Source organism: Podarcis pityusensis, assembly GCF_964106645.2.
Source record: "Podarcis pityusensis genome assembly, chromosome: 1".
NCBI lineage: Eukaryota > Metazoa > Chordata > Lepidosauria > Squamata > Lacertidae > Podarcis > Podarcis pityusensis.
The window spans coordinates 82,450,807-82,467,248 of NC_138028.1; the positions used below are offsets into that span (position 1 = coordinate 82,450,807).

Genomic DNA, 16,442 nt, shown 5'->3' on the forward strand with positions numbered 1-16,442 from the left:
AGTTGCAGCTTTCTGTTTGACTTCAATGGAACTGAGGAAATGCCGGGCAACCATTCCATTCCATTCATGCCTCAAGAGGAAATAGGCTGTGAAGGAAAACAGAAACTCAGGTTCTTCTCATAAGCAGTCAGCACCAGCCTTTTTGCATCTCCTCCTCCCTTCCCCCTTCATGTCTGATTTAAATGCTAGAGCCTGCCTAAAAATGCCTTATCTGTGGCCACCACACCATGAGTGTAACCTTTAAGCATATTTACTTCCCAAACAGGGCCATTGTACTGAGAGGGGGATACACATTTACATCTTCCTTCCTTCCTTCCTTCCTTCCTTCCTTCCTTCCTTCCTTCCTTCCTAGTAAGTCAATTGGACTCTTATAAAGAAAGTTATAAAGGAAAATGTGCAGGCAAGCCTTAACCTTCTAAGTCAGATAGGCCAGCCTGGAGTGTTTTTCTTATTCAATCTCTGTAGGGTCCCCCCCCCTACAGAAATGCAGCAGTACAGTGCAGTCCCCTACCTGTGTTCACAGTTAATCATATTTTATCCATCACTTGTATGAGTCTGGGATGTGATGGTGTTTGGTGCAGGGCATTAGTGACCAAAATAGCATGTGCCTCTATCACTGTCTCCAGCCTCCTCTTCTCCAACTCACGAATCTCTGACCTTGCTATTTCCTACATCACTTGGCACCCGCTTCCTCCCATAATAGAAGACTAGCAAACTTACCGCATCCTAATCAGCGGTGGTCTATCTACGACACACAGCTTTGCATCCAAAGGCTGCCATGGAAATGCAAATAAAGAATCCTAGGGAAGTTAAAACCAGGAGATTGTTACGCATGACTGTACAACACTCCTTCAAAATAGAGCATGAGACAGTGAATGAGATGGTCGTTCTGTTACCCTCTGCTCAAAGGAGAGACTTATTGACAGCTGACTCTGAGGTACAGTACATTTACTTAGATGTGAGTCCCATTGATTTTAAGGTACTGGAAACACAGGTCTGCAAGCCTTGCAATTCTAGATCATAGGAACAACATAGGAAACCATGGTTCATCTAGTTTAATATTGTTTACATTGACTGGCAGAGTCACTCCAGGGTTTCAATGTAGGGGGAAAATCACACAGAAGCATATTGCAGCCAGAAAAGGCAAAAGAAACAAAAAAACATATGGCACAGTAGCTGAGGCACATGCTGCTTCTGTGGCTGAAGATATTTGTACAGTGCAGACTTAAACAGTACAATTCCAGGGAAGCTGAAAAGTGCAATTCTGGAGGGGAGCTAGGCATCTCTATAGAAGAATTCCTAGGACTTTCATCAGAGTATGGCTGCTTCCCGGTGGGTGGTTCCTAGTGCTACCCTATTGCTTTTCCATTGTAAGCTACCAGCAGATGACAGCATCAGGAGCACTGAGTTTTTTCTAGATGTGCATCCTGCTTTTTTATGTTCACACCAGTAGGCGCAGTATGACATATCTGCTATGGGTGGGACATTTGCAGCTCAGCACATGTTCATTGTTGTTGTTTTTTAAATAATTTTTTTTATTAGGAATTCCAACATGACAATTTTAACAAAAGTACATAATCCCCATTATCCCCCCATTTCCCAATTTTACTTTCATGTTAACTTGTCGTTTTAGGGGTTGTTTTTAAAAGTCTGGAATGGATGAATCCATGTTGCATTCATTTCTATGGGAAAGTGCGCCTTGGTTTTGGAACGCTTTGGTTTTGGAACAGACTTCTGGAACGGATTACGTTCAAGGACCACTGTAGTGCATTTGCACCTAGATGCTTTGACCCCAGAAAATGAATTTTCTTCTTGTAGAATGTAACTTGTGGGTGCGCGCATGCTATTTATTGTATGCATCTAAACAAGAGAGGGTGCCCAGCATTATACTGGCAATTAATAACTCCCTACCCACCACCCCTCCGATGCAGCTTCCACATCTGTATGTCAGTAGCACTGTTTATTCTAAAGTAGTTTTCATGGAGGAAACAGAGACCTGGCTTGGACCCTGGAAGTACTCACTGCAACCTGATGCCCCATTTCACAGTACTCCTCAATTCTACTGCACCTCAAGTTCCCATAACGGGGACTGAACGGTATGTCTTCCAAGTAGAAAACATTGATCACAGCCACCACAATTGTGCAGGTAATGTAGATGACAAGACAGGCTCTCACCTGAAAGAGAAGGGCGAATGGTGCCACTTCTAGGAATATGGTTACCCAAGAACATTATTGACTCCCGCCCACCCCCACCAGACCTATGTGTGGCCTGAGTGAAGCAGTACTGCCACACAGTGGCAATGCTGGTGCTGAGCAAGCCAAGAAGGAAGCGCAGGCAGGGATTTCTGCTGCTGGCACAGGGCGTGTTCCCAGCACCGGTGCTTTTCTGCCCAGCGTAAAAAGAGGTTCCACCATGGGTGGTGGGTCAGCCCCAGAGGAGCAACACCAAAGGGCATTTCACCTTTGGCGCATCACGTCAAGGAGATCTTTGGGTGAAGGACGGTATATAAACTTAATAAATAATAATAATAATTTTCAATCCTGCATGTTCAGTTAGGAATTGAGCAGGGGAAAGTGACCTGCCTCTATGTGTGATCTCCCTTTAAAACAAAGCATGTGTTTGGGTAATTTGGGTTAATTTGTTACCCAGTGCCAGATCTAGGATGGTGTGGTTGGTTCTGCTGATTGGGGTGCCAAGCTACGGGGGCACAAAATTGAGGATCCATTTGGGGGCACCAAATTTTGGCCTCACACAGTGCACCATATTATGAAAGATTACCCAAGTCCACTCCTGTGTTACCAAATATTTGTATGGTGGTAATGCTGCTGTTGCAAATCCACTTCAAATCAGGCTGCAACCTGGTAGTGGGGCCCAGCCCACCAGACATAGATCAAGCAATAGAGCATATTTGGCTGCTGGTGGCATAGCAGCTTTGTACCTGCTAGCTGTGATGATGGGTGATGGAGGAAGAACACAAGGCAAGTTTGATGGAGACCTCACACTGACCAATTGGTGGGTGGGGCTGCAGAACTACATAGGTAGGCTGTCTGGTAAGTGGCCTGGGGGATTTAAGCTGTGTACACATTACCATTTGTTCTGGCTCGGTATTCTCCCATTGCTGGTATTTGAAGCATGACATTAGTCACAATCCATATCTACCCTGTAACCACATGACCTGGAAAGCTGTCTGTGGACAAACACCGGCTCCCTCGGCCTGAAAGCAAGATGAGCGCTACATCCCATAGTCACCTTTGACTGGACTTAACCGTCCACAGGTCCTTTACCTTTTGCCTTTACCTACCCTATAGTTCCTTGAGAAATACTGCTATTGGATGCCTTCTTCCCCTCAAATTAGCTTCCATCCAAAGGTAAGGCACATTCGTGTCACAATTAAGCAGAAGAGTACACCTTTGAGATAGTCATTGCATATGCACATCAAAAGCAGAATAAGCTGGGACAAGGAACTTCCTTGTCACAGGCAATCCTGCTGTTATTATTCTGTGCCTCTCTGCTGCCACCTGTTCCTCAAGCTGTTTATCCAAAGTAACCTCAGATGACACATTTTGTGGTTTGGAAGCATAAAATTAAACTGCTTACTCAAAGTGGTTTTGTTTTATTTACAATGATAGAGAAAGTAGGGGGGTTTGCTTTATTTATTATGACAGACATTTGAACAAGAGAAAGAAGTGAGATAGCAACAGGCAGGGAGAAAGGGATGGGTGAGGAGTGATTTGCAAATCCTCTCCTTTAGCACCAGTAACTTCTATTCCTGAGGCTCCTCAAAGCATTAGCATGTTGTTGGTTTTCCTCAGCTGGTCTTCATTGGGGGAAGGCTCATTTTAAAGTGAGAAAGGACTGCAGAGGAACAGCATTCCCACCCTACCAATATCTCCTGACTGCTACCCCACATTAGTGTTACATGACAAAGGCAGGTTGGGAACTCCTCTTATTAGTCCCCCTAATTTTTAGTTATTGTGTCCTGATTAGCTGACTCGGTGGAAGAGAGCAGCAAGTTAGGAACTTAAAACAGTTTACAAGAGAAAGCAGCCATGTTTGTTTCTTGTGGCAAAGATCCCGTGGGTCTGCCTATCTTCCAGCTTGCATATCTAAAGAAGCATATACATGATCACATAGAAATATGAGTGGGTGGTGTAAAATTCATAATGACCTCCAAAAATGGGTGGGCAAATCTGTCAATTTTGATTTCTTTCCATTTCACTTTTTCCAAATACAGTGGTACCTTGGGTTAAGAACTTAATTCGTTCTGGAAGTCCGTTCTTAACCTGAAACTGCCACCACGTGATTTCTGTTCTCATCCTGAAGCAAAGTTCTTAACCCAAGGTACTATTTCTGTGTTAGCAGAGTCTGTAACCTGAAGCGTCTAACCCAAGGTACCACTGTATTTAAATCAGCATGCAAAAAAAAAAAAAAAAAGTCCCCATGAAAACCCATCAGCATGTTAGTGCAAATTTCTCCTAATATACACAGATTTGTATGCAATTTTCCCATCTAGACACAGTTTTCATAGCACAATTTCCCCCAATATACTTTTTTTGCATGTTATTTTCACTCATATATGCACTATTATGCACAAATTACTTCACTGGAGAACCGCATTGCAAAATTTGGACAAGAATGAATTTCAAAGGATGGCGCTGCTTTAGAACTCGTATAATTTCAGGAAGTGTGAATTTGGTAGGTTCACCTTTAAATGCAAACTGAATCACATTTCTCCCTCATTACGGTACTTTCCAATTTCGAAACGGTCCTAAGGTCTTTCACAGGCACCACTAGTCAAGCAATTTCTAGAGAGCAAAGGAATACATCCATGGGCCTGCCCTTCCATTTTTGTTTTTAACTCTCCACTTAAAACCCTTGTGTACAGTTTTTAATAAAATACCACCACACTTTTGTGTTTTTGCACTGTCAATCATTTATTTGTTAAACAGCTGAATCTTCGGAGAGAAGCCATTTGCCCACTAGCTGCTGGCTACTCTCCTGTCAGGTCTCTTGGAGATAGCTCTGGATTTCCCAGAGGAAACAACAGCTACTGAGCCAGTTGCTGCAGGTGCCATGGCAACGGCACTAACTTCCACCAAAGCTGCACGGATGGTCTTCATGCGATATCCACGACGGGACCGTCTGCTGGAGCAGTAACAGCCCATAATCGACAGAAATATAATGAAGGCACAGGTAGTTATTATGACCATGGTGGCAATGGAGAAGGGGAAATGGAGGAAGAACCCTATTGGCGGAAGGGAGGGAAAAGAGGAGTGTCAACAGAGGCAGTTCACAGAGATGTTATAAAGCTGGTTGTTCCTTACTTCATCCACATCACAGAACTATTTGTACTTCAAAATTTAGAAAGGCACTGTGCAATAAAATACAGAGCTTACTGGGTGTCAAGGCTTTCAGACCTACAGGCCTCCAGTCTCAAAGTAACTGGTTGTTGCTTTTCAGTGGCAAGGAAAGTATACTCTGCCGATGCCAAAAGGCACTTTTGCTGGGGCAAATACAGGTTTCGGATCTGAGCCCAGGCTCAAATCAAGCCTTACAGATAGGGGACGTCATCTACTCCATCGACAACAGACCCTTCTCCACACAGCAGTTTATTGCGGAGTTGGTGCTGTTCACACCTAGTTGTCTTGCACCATGTCTACACAAAACAATGCCATCCCATATGGCCCAAGTGACAGAACCTTGTTCAAATCTCATGGAATTCCTAGGTGACAAACTGAAGGGCCTGTCCCCCTGCTATAAAATGCAAGAGGACTATTTTTTTATTCCATCTTATTTCACTCCTAAATATTATGGCCAAAACCATGCCAGGATTTTGTGCAGCTCAATTTGGTTGTTTCATGTTAACATACATAATTAGTCTTGTCAGTTTAAGTCATTGCTGTGCTGAAAAATTTATCATTGTGTTTGGACCATTCTCTATCAATTCTGAAGCTCTTACCAGATCCTTCCTTCACTCTCTCCCTCACGATAATAGTCACCCTCTGGTTAGCAGGCAACTCAGCAGCCTGGGGAGCCTTGAGTGTGGCATAGCTGGTCACCACAGACATCGTCTCAGAAGTGCTGATGTCATTCAGTGTGGAGGAGCTGTTTGTTGGCTTTTCTTTCAGTGCAAGGGGACCAAGCTTGAGGTTGGCTTCTCCAGACAATCCTGCAAGGAGGAAGCACAAATCAAAGGCTCACGAATACAGACCTACTCGCCCATTTGTTGTCACACAGTATTTTCAGCCTTCTCTATACAGCTCTTGTATAGAAATGAACAGGGCAAGCTGTTTTAACTCTCCTCCAAATATAGGTCATGGTTGGAAATGTTGTTCCCAGCATTTATGGTGAAACGAGCGAGTGAAGCCATACAAGTTACAAATAAGTGGCTGCTTCTGTTTGGGCGCCAAATGGAGCCAGTTGACCAGCGGAAGTCAACATGGTGTCCTTCAGACGTAGACTACAATTTCCATCCATCCCTGACCACTGACCATTGTGACTTGGGAATACTGGAAGTTGGAGTCCAACTGCATCTCTGCAGTAGGCAGTCATTCTTTTGAACCTTTTGATTAGCAGGTACATAAAGTCAATGATACAAAATAGGTTTTAGGGAGAGGATTTCACCTTTCTTCTGCTGTTGCCTTCTCTTCCTCTTCTTGCTCTCACACCCACTAGGAGAACCACAACAGGAGCAATCTCCTCCTTCATAGGAACTCCATGATGCAGTAGTGAGGTCATAGGAGCATGCCTTGTTGCGAGGGTCCGCAGAGCCAAGAGGCACCGCCTTCAAGTGACATATGAGGTAGATCTAGACAATCAAATTAGGTTGTACATTAGGTTGTCACTCTGTTCCTAGCATTTGTAGGCTAGGGAGGACCTTGCAAAACTAAATCTGACACACACAAGGGCAGGTTCATCAACCCAGTGGCAGAGTGCAAATGCCTGGCATGGAGACTCAGACTCTCACTAGCACCGCCAAAACTAAGGTGCATCTGATATTGTGGATGTGCCATTCAAGCCCCTTGTGAGATAAATGGGAGGGGAAACAACACGGCCCATGGGCCCTCACAGGATGGGAAAACTGGAATGCTAACAGAAGGATGCCCTCATCACTCACGCAGACTCATTGACGTGAGGCAATGTCTCATCCATAAAGTTGACATTCGATTTTCCACATGCTTACTAACTCCACTGTCCCCCCAAACAGCAGTTGACCATAAAACTAGTGTAGTACTAGTCCCATATCGGAGGTTCAGTTCCCTCCCCCCCCCTTCCCCCTCAACCTGGTGGTTGGAGGCCCCAATGAAGGTGAATGTGTCCAGCTGGAGGCGGCTGATTCCATCTTCCTGCGTGGGGAGAAAACGGGAGTTGCTTTGCTGCCCATCTACAAGGCACCTGCAATACAGACAGAAGCAGGCATGAATGATCCAATTTCCTCCGTCCTATTATTAACATGAGTGCCACACTCATGGCAGAGCTGGTCAATTTCTAAACAAGCTAAACATCTATCTTTCAAGAAAAAAGAAGTGAATGTACTCTTATTTCAACAGGCATATAGTGTTTAATATCTCTTCCTTTCTTTTGCACAACAACAATTTGTAGCAAACTCTGGATCCAGCTAAACACAATGGCGGCGGCAGCACATGGCTCTGCTGGTCAGCGCTGAAGGGAGCTGCCCTCCAAAATCATCTGGAGGGCCCACAGCTTTGCCACCCCTAGCTTAGAAGAGCTTTGCCACCCCTAGCTCAAGTCCCATTTTCAATTAACTTCAGTGTTGAATGTGGTCACAGCCATAGAACCGATTCCAGTTTTCTTTTCCCCTGTTGCCATTCCCCCATGCCTGGGCCTGCCACTCCCCATCTCCTACCCATGATTTGTGATGACTTCGTATTTCACAGAGGACTCAGCGTTTGGCCGGGCAACACACTCATCAATGTAGATCTTCAGAGGAACGTGGCTGCCCTTCCTTACTGATGCTTGGATGTTGATTAGATCCCCAAGATAGTAAGTGGGGTCAGACCTAGGTGCTGACCAGGTACCTGGAAGGAAGAACATAGAATCATTACATACACGTCAGTAAGAAGCAAGCCAAGAGCCACATAACTACAAGCTCCCTTGCTAGAACACAGCACTTCACCTGCCAGTATTACTTCCAGGTTATTTGGAAGGACTTGGGTAAGATTTCTTTAATGGGCCCCTTCTGTGTAAGCCATTTCCTCCTTGCTGCTGTCCCTTCTCCATTTTAAAACAAATTTCTATTGGTTTTTAAACAAATACAATAACCATTAAACACTTAGCAAGCAGCACATCTAATGGTGTTTGTTTTATCCGCTGTCTCTAGTCATACACTTACACATTCAACATTCAAATATACTGCATAATGTAACCTCTCCACTGACTGATCAGCTGAGGAGGGGCCTATGTGTCTGTGCATGTATGTGTTCTGCAGGAGCATGAGGTGCCCATGCCCAGCCCTGGCAATTAGCCCCTAGTGCAGTGGTTTTCAACCAGTGTACGGTGGCACCCTGGGGTGCCTTGAATGATGGCCAGGGGGGCCACAGTGGCCTCCAGCCCTCTCTTTCCTCCCCTCCCTCCTCTGATGCCTTCTCAAGTCTCTGCTTCTCAAAGGCTTGCACAGCTGTTTATTGCACCAGCCCTGGCCACAAGCTCCCCAGGTGAATGGGGCCTCTGGGGCTGGCCAGGGGGTACTGGTTGCCAGGAGCTGAAGTGGCCTTGGAGTAAGCAAGTGGGCGAGGGAGTCCAGCCAGCCAGTCCACCATCCCTTGCTGTTGGGAATGGACAGACAAGTGGGAGGCCGGACAGGCAGGTAGGCAGACAAGCATTGCACTGGCCTTGTGTTTGCTGTGTAAGGCCTGCCTGTGAGCTGAGTGCCGGGTGCTGAAGGGGAGCCTTTCCACCATGCTGGCCTGGTGGCACCCACCGCTGCCTCCCAAGATGAGAAAGATGGTGGCCTCACATTCACCTTCAGCCAGTCTCCATTGCACTGCTAAGGCTTGAGGCATCCTCTTCCCAGGCTCCTGTGGGGTGGCATGAGGAGGCACCTTTCTTTGGGGTGGGGGGTTGGCTCAGAGACCAGGAGCAGCAGCAGTGGCTGCCCAGAGGACTCCCAAGGAGAGTGGAGAGGAGAGGGAACATTCCACGAGGGAGGGTTTTCGAAAAAGAGTGAGAGGCTGCCAGCTCTGAAGGCAAGGGGTGACATTACTGGGCTCCTGAGTGCCACAGGGGTGCCACAGAAAGAAGGTAGTTGGTCAAGGGAGCCATGGACTCAAAAAGGTTGAAATATTAATAAATGATGGTCATGATGATTTATTTATACCCCGCCCATCTGGCTAGGTTTCCCCAGCCACTTTGGGCGGCTTCCAACAAAATATTAAAATACAATAATTCATTGAATATTAAAAGCTTCCCTAAACAGGGCTGCCTTCAGATGTCTTCTAAAAGTCAGATAGTTGTTTATTTCTTTGACATCTGGTGGGAGGGCATTCCACAGGGCGGATGCCACTACCGAGAAGGCCCTCTGCCTGGTTCCCTGTAACTTTGCTTCTCACAGTGAGGGAACCGCCAAAAGGCCCTCGGCACTGGACCTCAGTGTCCAGGCAGAACAATGGGGGTGAAGACGCTCCTTCAGGTATACTGGGCCGAGGCCAAGGGAACTGGCCAAGGGTGAATGCAGCCTGTGAGCCAAAGACCACCAGCCATTACTGTATAAAAGCTTACACCCCCCCCCCAAAACCTTGCAGAGGTGCAAATGGAACACGTGTCCACCAGAAGCAAACAACCCTATAAGAAAACACCTTTTGTTTCCCAAATAAACTATTGTCACCTCTCTCCAACCAATGTTTAATCAAGTGGGCAACTCTGTTCCTAGGTTTAACTAATATTGCAGCTTACTGTAAATTGGAGAGAGGCATGCTAGCCAGCTGATTAAGAGCACTCACTGTCATAGACTTCAAGGGCAAACTCCAAGCGCTGATTTTCCATCACGGTGGATTTGAAAGGGATCCATGTGGGCTGTATTCCAAGTGAGGAGACATTCCATGACCTAGAAGAGAAACCAGGTTTCATCTACTTCCTTCTTATATAATTCAGAAGGCTTATTGCTCTTTCTGTAGGACAGATCTTATGCATCACATGCCTCTTCTTTCTTTTTGCATGCTGTTATTATCCTTGTAGGCCCCCAAAGTACATGGTGTTTTAGCAGCTGCAGACTAAATTGCCACACTTTGCTAAGGATCAAACCTCAGGGATAGACACCAAGACATCTCAACATCTCCTTAACACAATCCATCCATTAAAACATTCTTCCTAGAATGAAAGATGCTACCTTGGCCAGATAGCCAATGGGAGAAGCTAGATCCACACATTTAAGTATTTGGAGACTAGATGTGATCAAAAGCGTAAGAGGCATGCTGCCGGAGGCGTTGCAGACCCCTCAGACTTTGCATCTGTTTTGGGGCTGTTTGTGATTCATATGACAAAACAATTTAATGGTTGGCACATTCCTACTAAACATGATTTTATCTGGAGACATTTATGAGTCCTGGATATATTTTGTATACATATGAACCTTGTATCCTATGACTGAATATATGCTACACATTTATGCTACTCATTCTTTTTCTAGCTCTTTTATTTTTATTCTCCTCGGGGCTTTTTTTTCAGCCAGAACTCTCTGGAACTCAGTTCTGGCACCTCTCAGGTGGGTGCCATGGCCATTCTAAGAGAACGAGCGAGGTGTTCATGGGGAGTTCCAGCACCTCCTTTTCTAGAAAACCAGCACTGATTCTCCTTACCATTATGACTGGGGTTTTTTTATTTTAAAAATGTATTTTAGTTTGCTGCTTTGCTTATTGTCTTTTGCAAATCTGAAGGAGAAGAAGAGGAAGAGGAGGAGGAGGAGGAGGAGGCCCCACCTTCTTTTCTTACATTAATGGGATAGTCCAGCATCTCTCACTTGCACAATATTCCTTCCAGAACCAAGACTTACCTTAGGTAGAAACAATCTATGGGATGTGAGAACTGACTGGTCCGGATCACACCATTTGCAGCGGAAGGCATGTAGTAGAGAACATTTCTATAGTGGATACTGTCTGGGAGGAACTAGGAGCCAGATATAAGTTGTAAGTCTTTAGGATCTTTTACAAGACTGTGAAAGAGATAGCATTTCAGGAAAACCCAATGTTATCGAGCCTATATAAACTCCCAGTCTTCTTACCACCCAGCTGTTCAAAGCAGAAATCAAAGCTATGCAGTACAGAGGCAAGTGCAACCCCCCCAAAGTCCACTGAAGCTGTCATCTACACAGCATAATGCTAGAATGTTAAATTTATATTTTGGTGTCAAACTGCTATGACACAATCAGGTTAGATTTCATGAAAGAGCATTTAAAGAAATTCTGCTCATCACCCTTTGCCCCCCCCCCCCCATTCAGTTCATCCTCTATTTAAAACCCCATTCAACTCATCCTCTATTTAAAACCTTTTCTTATGAGGCAATAATCAATATTTTATTTATAGACATATTTATGGATATATTTTTAGCCAATTTTGCGCCCCCCTCGCCTGCGCCCCTGGTGGGGGCTCACCTCACCACCCCTTAGCTACAGCTCTGTATACAACCCAGACAAGTCACAAAGGATCCTGGAATCCTAGATTTGGAAGGGATCTTTGAGATCCATCTAGTCCAGCTTCCTCAATTCTGTGCAGGCTTTTCTTACTTCTCTGATGGCTCCACATGCATGGAGAGGGTATTCCAGCTGCAGCACATCTTGATAAACAGCAGTCACGGAACAGCCAGATCCCAGGGTCAGTTCATGAACGCCAACAGCCACGCCCGTCCCAAAGAGATCCACCGGCACTGTGATCAATACGTGCGAGCTGCCGCATGACACAGACACTGCAGAAAGCACAGGGACGGGTCATTTACTGAACACTGACACACATCATTTTACAGTCATGAACGGAACCAATATGTTACTGTAAAGAATATGGCAGCTAGTAGGCCGAGCACCCTCTCAGCCCTGCATCTTGCTTTCCACAGTGGCTAACCAGACGCCTATTGAAATCCCTGAAATAGGATGCCAGAGAGAGTAGCAGGTGATGGGGGAAGCAGCAAACATCACCACCTTGGTTGGCCTAGTATGGCCATGCTATGACACACTGGGGTTGTCACACCATCCTCCCTTCCTTCTTAATTTTAAGAATTTGTAGTTAGGGAACAGTTGGAGAGATACGTACACAGTTATAGATGCTTCTTTTGTTTGTTTTTTACTTTAAAAAAGTTCTCTTTTTCTAAAATAAAACAGACCTGTTGCCAAGTAAATGGGTTCAGCATCAGGTCAGCAGAAGCAAACCCCAGTGTATTCCTGTGCTCTTGGTAGTGCTATCATTCATCAAGCAAGTTTCAGCTTAAAACATGAAACTGCACATGTTCAGAGAATTGCTTAAAAAAAACACACACAAAAACCTGAGGGGAACTTGGCCCATCAGGCTGAAAGAAGTTTCCCAGAAAGTCACAAAGTCAACTTTAAGGACTCAGACATTTGTTAATTACTTTTGACATTATATTTAATAACATCCTATGGTAACATTTTGACTCCCCCACCCCAGATGGGCCTACAATTTGTGCGTGTTTTGGAGAATGGAAAGTTTAGCCTATCAAGAGAAGCAGTGTGTGTGTGTGTGTGTGTGTGTGTGTGTGTTTGAAGAAGAAAAAAGGCGCTGGTACTCACTATGAAGTTGTTACAATAAGTGCCACATCATTGATTTTCTCAGTGGTGGCTATCTAGTCTTTTATATATTGTATGTGTTTGGATTATTAATGTATTTGGATGACTTTGTATGATTTCATTGTTTAAACTTATGCCAATAAAGGCTGAGTGGCTGGGGAAACCCAGCCAGATGGGTGGGGTATAAATAATAAAATATTATTAATTAACAATAACAAGTGCTACACTTTTAACATTTGGGGGGGAAGTTACTGGTGCTGCATACCTTTGAGTACCCCCAGAAAAGAAAACACTGAAGAGAAGTATGCTAGAAGCAGAGGATTATCACCTGCCACCTTCGGGTGGGCCCTCCAGCCACTAGGCAAAACTACCCAAAGGAATGGGTTTTCTTCACACCCTCCAAGCACTAGCCAATAATACCCGATTTAGCTTCTATCTACCTAGTGCACCACCTAAAATCTATCTTCAGCTTTATTAATATAAAGGCTACCACATATTTCTCTTGAGGTCTGCCTCACAGCAATTCAATGGATTCTGCTTCTGGCTGGACTAGAACCTAAGTAACTTCTGGCATTTAAGTTTTCAAAATGATTGTGGGGAATGGCTCCTTTTGTTGCTTTGTCCAAGTTGTCCAGTGTGCAACTGGAAACCTGGTGCAGTCCAGTCTAATTAATGGGCTTCCTCTTTGTATGCTTCCTCAGAGAGGAAGCCCCACAGAGGTCACAGCCCTTACCCAAGCCTGATTCAACAGAAAGCTGCTGCTGCCCCACCTTTCAGTGACCTTTGGGCTCTTTCTTCATGGCCAGTTTCCCCACTTCTCATTTTGTGAAACATACCATAGTTTTACGTGTATAAGATGCCCCCATGTATAAGATGGGCCCCAAATTTAACCTAATTTTTTGGGGGGGAAATCTAGTCTTATACATGGAAAAATGTGGTAACTCATCACACCCTGGTTACTCCATCCAATAACATTATGGTATTTCTATCATAAAGGGCTTTTCTCTTCCTCAATCCACATCCACCCCCCCATTTTGAATAACAGCCTGTCTGAAGAGGAGTTCTGGAAGATTCAAATGTTTCCCCTCACCCATTTTAGTTAGCCCTAGCTAGTAAAGCTAGCCTGCTAGCATGAAACAGCCCCCACCCCATGAATTCAATGCAAGTTAAAGAAAGTTGTCCAGCTATCTCCACTTACATCAATCAATCAATCAATCAATCAATCAATCCAGGCCAGTACCAGGCAGTAAACATTTACCACCAACCACTGCCCAGACTAGTTTTTTAATGACGTTATACCTTGGCTGGTTTCATAACAGGAGGAATTTCCTTTAAGAACAACACAAAGCATCTAACAGCAAAGACAAAGTCAACACCTATTAAAACCAACCCCATGAGAGTTAGCATACCATTACCAAAAAAAAAAGTTTCAACAGTTCCTAGTTAACCCTTCCACACAAGAGAATTTCAATTTCCCCTTCTTCCCCCAGCATTTACCAGAGTTATTTTGGGCAGAAACAGCAGCAGCTAAAAGAAATAAAGCCCACAGCCATAGGTGGTTCTCCATCCTTCACAGCTACAACCAGCCAGGTGGGAAAGAAAGTGTCCTCCTCTCCCATTGGCTCCATTTATAGTCCATGCATTGCTCAGGTGTCTCTGCATCCTCCAATGGAACCTGCTCATTCATGGTTCTATTTCCCTTTCTAAACTGGGTAGCCATTTCCTAGCAATTCATTATGAAACAATTATAATAACCTCAGAGGCGTTGTTCTATGCAAACCGCCTGTGAAAGTTTATCATTGATAATTTGTATATGGAAGACTTGGTGAGTCCTTCATTCTCAGGCTTGAGGACCAAATGGGGGATCATGTTGAATCATGGCACATACATATACAACCACTTGGTTGTTTACAGCAATGGAGAGGGGCAGATGCAATCCTAAATGTACTTATCTGGGAGTATGCTCCATTGAGTCCAATAGGACTAGATGCATGGTTGGGATTGCAGTCCAAGTCTAACTGTGTTCAGTGGGGCTTACTCCCTAGTAAATGGTAGTAATTGAAGCTGTGCAGCACAAGCCTAAGCATGTCTACTTAGAAGTAAGGCCCACTGAGTTAATTAAGGCTTCAGCCCAGGTGTGTGAATGGGATTACAGTCTTAATCATGGACAGCTGTTGAGAAGTCAAATGTGTGTAAGATTATTCTGATGTTCCTTTTCAGTTTTTTTCACCACTTTTGCTTCTTGCTCTTGAGTACTCAAGTCATAGAATATTGTGTAAATCAAGAGTTATAGTCAGGTTGAATTTGTATTTCTCTGCTGTCATTATCTTATATCCAGAAATTTCAGCTTACTTTAGTAGCATGAAATAATACTTCACCATTCCCTTTTACATCCTAAAATACTGTATTTTATTTACTTATTTCACTTATTAGTCACCTTTTAAAAACAAAAAGTAACTGAAAGCCGCATACAAAATAGTACAAAGATTAAAACATGTTTGAAGCTAAAACTGAATAAAAACCTAAAAACATATTAAAACATGTGAAAGCCAGGTGTAACACATTCCATCCACTGAAAGAGGCCACAAATATATTGTTGAACGCTACTCCAATCTCTGAGCGGTGAGAGATTCCAGGGGTTCCGGGCACTTACCCAGAGTTCGTGTTTCCTTTTGGAATGAGGCACAATGGACACTGTGGTGTCTTTATAATATGTGGTTTATTTAAAAATATATAAGCCCTACACAAGACAGGAGTGCCTGGCGTGCTCTGGTCCATAGGGTCACGAAGAGTCGGACACTAAACGACTAAACAACAACAAATGCTCTACACAAATCTTGAGTGCCTCAGGTGGTTGGATGGCATCTTGCATGCCTCCTTCCAGTAACTCCTGCAGCCATGCTAGTGCCAAATGTATTGCTCTGCTTTCCTTTGGACCACATCAGCGAGGCTGAGAGGGGTGTCTTGTGGTCTGGGTGGCCCAGGACCTCCACATACACTGCCCAGGCTTGCACTTCGGGGAGGTCATTTCAGTGCTGCTAACACATCAGTTTGACTTCACTCATGGAAGTGCACTTCATTGTCTCTAGAGACAGATAGATGCCAACAACCATTTACACATATTTGCAAGCTGTGTCTACGATGGAGGGGTTCACATCATTAGCACCTGAAGAAGGTCCTGCTTCTCCCACAGCCACAGCCTTGTATTCCAGTAGAAATGTGACCAATAAGCATACAAAGCCCAGTACCCTAATCTTAAACGTTCACTTGGATTAAGCCATATTGGTTTCAATAAACCTTCCTTCCAAGTAAGTATGTTTATGATTGTGACTTGTGGCTATGTGTGTGGGGGATGCCCTTCTATCCTGGAATAACTGACAGCCTGTGCCTATGCAAATGTTCTCACCCTTGCTTGTTCAATGGAATAATAATAATAATAATAATAATAATAATAATAATAATATTTATACCCCACCCATCTGGCTGGGTCTCCCCAGCCACTCTGGGTAGCTCCCAACAGAATATTAAAACATGATAAAACATCAAACATTAAAAACTTCCCTAAACAGGGAAGTTTCTACCTGTTTCTACTTTATTAAGAACTGTCATTCTGTCAATCTGTACTTTCCTGCAGGGCAGGGACACACATCTACGCACGTTACTTAGCATTGCTCAATATCTCTTTCTTGCTAT

General features: G+C 44.3%; 2 protein-coding genes across 2 annotated transcripts; both read right to left on the reverse strand.

Moving 5' to 3' along the window:
• On the reverse strand, positions 1-3,140 carry LOC308463514 (uncharacterized protein; the record flags this gene model as incomplete). Its single annotated transcript, XM_080981962.1, has 4 exons — positions 1-86; positions 721-849; positions 2,023-2,175; positions 3,090-3,140. The coding sequence occupies 3 exons, from the start codon at positions 3,138-3,140 to the stop codon at positions 742-744; spliced, it is 312 nt and encodes a 103-aa protein (XP_080838088.1). The 3' UTR covers positions 1-86; positions 721-741.
• Positions 3,141-4,909: 1,769 nt separating this feature from the next.
• LOC308463520 (zona pellucida sperm-binding protein 3-like) lies at positions 4,910-13,843 on the reverse strand (the record flags this gene model as incomplete). The annotated part of the gene is made up of 9 exons (XM_080981975.1): positions 4,910-5,246; positions 5,961-6,170; positions 6,626-6,809; positions 7,285-7,396; positions 7,869-8,040; positions 9,961-10,064; positions 11,010-11,122; positions 11,739-11,917; positions 13,840-13,843. 9 exons carry the CDS (start codon positions 13,841-13,843, stop codon positions 4,981-4,983), a joined length of 1,344 nt encoding a protein of 447 aa, XP_080838101.1. The 3' UTR covers positions 4,910-4,980.
• Positions 13,844-16,442: the final 2,599 nt, after the last annotated feature.